This window comes from Megalobrama amblycephala, linkage group LG11, assembly GCF_018812025.1.
Source record: "Megalobrama amblycephala isolate DHTTF-2021 linkage group LG11, ASM1881202v1, whole genome shotgun sequence".
Lineage (NCBI taxonomy): Eukaryota > Metazoa > Chordata > Actinopteri > Cypriniformes > Xenocyprididae > Megalobrama > Megalobrama amblycephala.
The window spans coordinates 16,779,321-16,784,520 of NC_063054.1; the positions used below are offsets into that span (position 1 = coordinate 16,779,321).

Genomic DNA, 5,200 nt, shown 5'->3' on the forward strand with positions numbered 1-5,200 from the left:
CCATGTTTCTTAAGTCTTTGTTTGAAAGTACTGAAATAAACATTTTGCTGTTCTGTACACACTGCAGAAATGCGTTCCCACGAGATGATTTGCTAAGAGCAAACTTATTTTAGTACTGTGAATTACAGATGGGTGGCACCAGTAGCTCATGCATTACAATTATATCCCACACCCTGAACACTTGTGAGTGGCCAGTGTGTGAATTTTTTAATGACACAGAGGTTGACTAACTTTTTTAAAGAGGAATTTGCATCAATTTTCGTGGTAAGATTTGTTTTGCACGATTTTTCTCTGCGCAAACATTTTGAATAATAAAAAAGCTGTATTACATGGTGATGACAGTATTAGTAGTTATTTATTTCTTGGTCTATCACCCACCCTCCCAAAACCCTTATAATTTGAACCTTTTAGTCTTTACATTACAAACTTAATGACAAGAAGAGAGTAGCGTCACAGCCAGTGAACGGTAATAAGTTAATACGCTTTATGCATTTGCAAAAATGAAAAAATACAACAAAACAATGCATCTGTAACTATAGCTGAGACAAGGACACTGACTTCATACTTCGCATTTAATTATATACAGTATAAAAGTGCCATTTACGTAGTAATTATAAAAATTTCTGTAATATTATAAACATCACATTTTCAGCAGAAAGAGAAAACAAAAATACATTTTTACAGAGTCCGCTGGATTAGAGCTGTTAAAATGCGCTCTCGTTTAGCGCTTCATCTTGGTAACATAAAAGCAACAACAAAAAAATCCTGCTTTTTGTGATTGCTTGCTTAATTACGGGTTTCCTTTAAAATCTCTCCAGTCTTTTTTGAATCTTCCTTTGGAAGAAAGAATAAGAAAGTCCGTATATAACTAACTCGGAAACTTTTTATGTCCGTTTGAGGGAAGTCCTTTGTCATTCAAGACGAAGTCCAGGCGAATGACACGGGGGGGAAAAAAAACACAAAAAGCCCCTGTTTTTGCTCCATGCCCGAAACACCTGCAAAAGATTGTGTGTGAGAGAGAGAGAGAGAGGGAGAGAGAGGCGTGTTTAGAGAAGGCAAAAGGACAGAGATCCGGACAGACTGGCGCCAGGGAGGAAGCCACAGTACGTTTTTTTCTTTCTTTTTTTCGGACTTTAACCAAACACTAGCGAAATACCGGGCAATCCCATTCAGAGTCTACACGAGCATCTGACATACCCATTAAGATAACGTAGCTAATAGCAAACACTGAAGAATTCACTCAAAAATGAAGATTCCCAACGCTCATGTTGTTCCAAACCTCTGACTGACTTTCTTCTGTGGACCACAAAAGGAGTTCTGCCTACCATCTTTCTGTGCTTCAAAGAACAGGTTTAGAACAACATGAGAGAATAAAGATGACAATTTCATTTTTGAGCGAACTGTCACTTTAACAAATACATTCTGAAATGAATGTATCAAAGTTGTGATATTTCTAAGTATTGTAATAAAACAACGTGTTATATCATGTTTAATGACTTATTAAAGATATAAAAGTCAGTGCATAAGGCATAATAAATATATAAGTGCTCAAACAGCCCACGTGCAAAAGTTTAACTTTGTTCCTCATGTAGAACCACCAAGTGTAGTAGAGCATCCAACTTACCATTTCAACGAGACAGGGTTATGAGGTCATCTGAGCTCTCTCTTTGAGGGTTACTGGGCTGTTAATTAACAGAGGTAAACAATGATTTTCAGTGGAGCTGCCTGCGCGTTACATTTCAAGTTGTGTTACAGTATGCTTTTTAATGTGCAACATTAAGGCGGAAATTACATTGGAGCATTGCACATTACATTGTTGTCATTCAAATGTTATTTTTATATATTCTTTTTTCTTAAATCGATTAGGTAACATTTGTCATTACGCCAATATAAATCACTTTGAAATGTTTTATACAAACTTGCTTTACCTGGAAGGAGATGATGCTGATATCAGCTCCGAGTGATCTGACAGTCTTTTTTGGAGGGCTCTGTCCGTGGACCTGCTGTTGCGGGTTCTGGTCCAGTGCGATCTGAAGATCCAGAATGTAGTCTATGACATGCTGCAAGATCTCCATCTTACTCACGCTCTTGTTCTGCGGTAAGCTCGGCACGAGCTCCTTCAATCTGCTGTAGCAGTCATTCATGTTGTACAGTAGACTGAGCGGGTCGTCCGAGGAGCTCTTGCTCCGTGAGATTCCGAGATTATGCTCCGAAAAATACAAGGCCGGTTTCCTTATGGACCTCACCGGACTGACTGCCTTCATAGTGGATACCGATGTTGTGATTAATTTCAGGGCATGCGATTCTCCCACAGATCTGTGCTGGAAGCTTGTTGTCAATGTGTTTATATAGCAACCGAGCTGGGTTTGTTATAAGGCATAAAGAATTAAGCGGATTGGTCGATGAGACGACGTCACTCTGTGAACCGGAGCATCAACATTGGCCAAATTTGCAGCACGTGAGCACCTCCTACATCCTCTGCATTCTTTACTCATGCTGAAGAGTATCTGAGCAACTGCGTGCGCGGACAAATAACATCACATTTTCATATTGGAACGTAGTGATTTTACAAGGGGTACACATTTACAACGTCTCGCAACATTAAAACCCACAGTAATATTAAAACCGTCTTAACCAGAGGTTTATTTTGCTTCAAGTCAGTTTAGTTGCCTCTCTCATCCAGCCATTGCATGGACTTTTAAAGACTTTTGCAAACGAGTTATTATGCAGGATGTTTAACAGTTACAACAAGCCAAATGTAAATATATAAGCTAATCTTGTGAATAGAACTACGTTCGGAACGAGTCAGCTCTTCTTGACTGACCGATTGAACAGTTTCGCAAAGCCGATGTGAATAATTCGTTCATTGACCGAACTGAACAACATTATGTAAATATTAAAGGGTTTGTTCACCCAAAAATGAAAATTCTGTAATTTATTACTCACGCTCATGCCGTTCCACACCCGTAAGACCTTCGTTAATCTTCGGAACGCAAATTAAGATATTTTTATTGAAATCCGATGGCTCCGTGAGGCCTGCATAGGGAGCAATGACATTTCCTCTCTCAAGATCCATTAATGTAGCCTACTAAAAACATATTTAAATCTGTTCATGTGAGTACAGTGGTTCAATATTAATAATATAAAGTGATGATAATATTTTTGGATATTCGCGGCTTATAGTGATGGGTGATTTCAAAACACTACTTCAGGAAGCTTCAGAGCGTTATGATTCAGCGTGTCGAATCAGCGGTTCAGAGTGCCAAAGTCACGTGATTTCAGCAGTTTGGCGGTTTCACACGTGATCCGAATCATGATTCGACACAGAATAATAATAACACTCCGAAGCTTCCTGAAGCAGTGTTTTGAAATCGTCCATCACTAAATAAGTCGTTATTTAGTTTTTTTTGGCGCACCAAAAATATTCTTGTCGCTGTATAGCCTAATATTAATATTGAACCACTGTACTCACATGAACTGATTTAAATATGTTTTTAGTAGCTACATTGGATCTTGAGAGAGGAAATATCATTGCTGGCTATGGAGGCCTCACCGAGCCATCGGATTTCAACAAAAATATCTTAATTTGTGTTCCAAAGTTGAACGAATATAGCCTACCAATTAAATTTAGGCTTCTTTGACTTGAACTAATAAGCCTGAAACCAATCAGTGAACTCATGGTCATATGGGGTTATCAAGTAGCCTAGCCTACATGCAAATTAAAGACCCACCCCCTTACTTACTGTTGCTTTTTATTATTTTAATTATAATAACATGAAACACAGAATGACAATAATATGCTACATACCTTTTAAAAAGATTCACAGTTTTTACAGCTTTCTTTTTGGAAGAGTCAGAAATCAAATACATAGGCTATACAATTTTAACTCTTCCAGAAAAAGGTTAAAGAAAGGCTTACACTTAGAAAATTTGTGTACAAAATATTTGGCGAGAAACAAAATAAGATTGAGTAAATAAAAAAATATCTGATTGTTCTCTTTCAAAATGTATAATCTGGAATAACATGTTCGTATTTCAATGAAATTTCAGGAATTATACCACAAATACTCCTCAAAATGTTTTTCCACAGATTCTTAGTATACTCACAATACCTAAATAAATTAGACAAATTTTCAGTTTGGAGACCACAGAAGGAGCAATTTACGTCAAAATCATCAGAAATAAACCTTTGTAAAAGGGATAGCACCGATGTAGGCTATGCTTTGTCGGACAAAATGACGGATTCGTATGATTGGTTAGATCGCTTGTCAATCAAACTCCCGCCGAAGGGTCAATTGCATGATGTGACGTAAGAACTGCTTAATTGTTTTACTGAAACAACCTCTTCAAAAGAACCGAGTCGCGGAAATGAATCGAAGTGCCCATCGCGCTCACCTGAGCTCGCGACTCTCTGGCGCCAAGCTCATAATCTCTGTTGCCTCTGTGACTTTCAAACGGGCGTCAGAGCTGCGTGAACGCGCGTAGGCTACTCTCATTCGCACTCTCGAGCTCCTGCAGGACATCTCTTTTTCCTCGGTCTTGTTTTTAAGCCTTTGATAATTGCCATAAACAATCAAATGAACAATGTTTACTTGGCTTGGCATTACTCAGATACCTTTTCATCCACAGTAATTGATTATTTGCAGGTCCAGCAGGTCAAGTGCAATGCTAGGGACACAATCCCAATAAAGCAGGATCAGCTGTTGTCTAGTCCCTTGGGTCACCCCTACCTGAGGCTGAACCTGTAAACACTGTTTCAGCATCACACAGTTCATTAGGCTTCCATATCTCATTATAACTCTGAATATGGTTCTTATAAAACCAAACTGACATGCTATATTTTAAATGTTATTCATATGATAGAATGTTATATGTCACAGTGACCTAACTGGCAAAAGTTTAAAAATGTAAAATATCCCTTTAGTAGTAGCAGAGTAGGAAATGTTTACTGGTTTTATTATGCAAAGGAAGAGTCTGTGAGCCATCACGATGTATTAGTATCTTATAATTACACAGCGGTGAGTGTTTTTTGACCTTTTCCTCCTGAGACTATCAGTGCTGCAAACACAAAGGAATGTGTCTAACTTTACATGAATGAATGGCATCCCTTGGAGCATCACAGAGAACTAAGAGCTAGCCTTTCTGGCTCTCCCTGTGCCCATTACTGAAGTACACAAGCCAAAAAGAATAGAGTTTCAGG

At 38.3% G+C, this 5,200-nt stretch overlaps 1 protein-coding gene across 1 annotated transcript; it reads right to left on the reverse strand.

Annotated features, from left to right (window-relative positions):
- Nucleotides 1–462: 462 nt before the first annotated feature.
- On the reverse strand, nucleotides 463–2,358 carry id2b (inhibitor of DNA binding 2b). The gene is made up of 3 exons (XM_048206370.1): nucleotides 1,929–2,358; nucleotides 1,625–1,682; nucleotides 463–995 (listed from the first exon to the last, which is right to left on the reverse strand). The coding sequence occupies exons 1-2, from the start codon at nucleotides 2,262–2,264 to the stop codon at nucleotides 1,629–1,631; spliced, it is 390 nt and encodes a 129-aa protein (XP_048062327.1). The 5' UTR covers nucleotides 2,265–2,358; the 3' UTR covers nucleotides 463–995; nucleotides 1,625–1,628.
- Nucleotides 2,359–5,200: the final 2,842 nt, after the last annotated feature.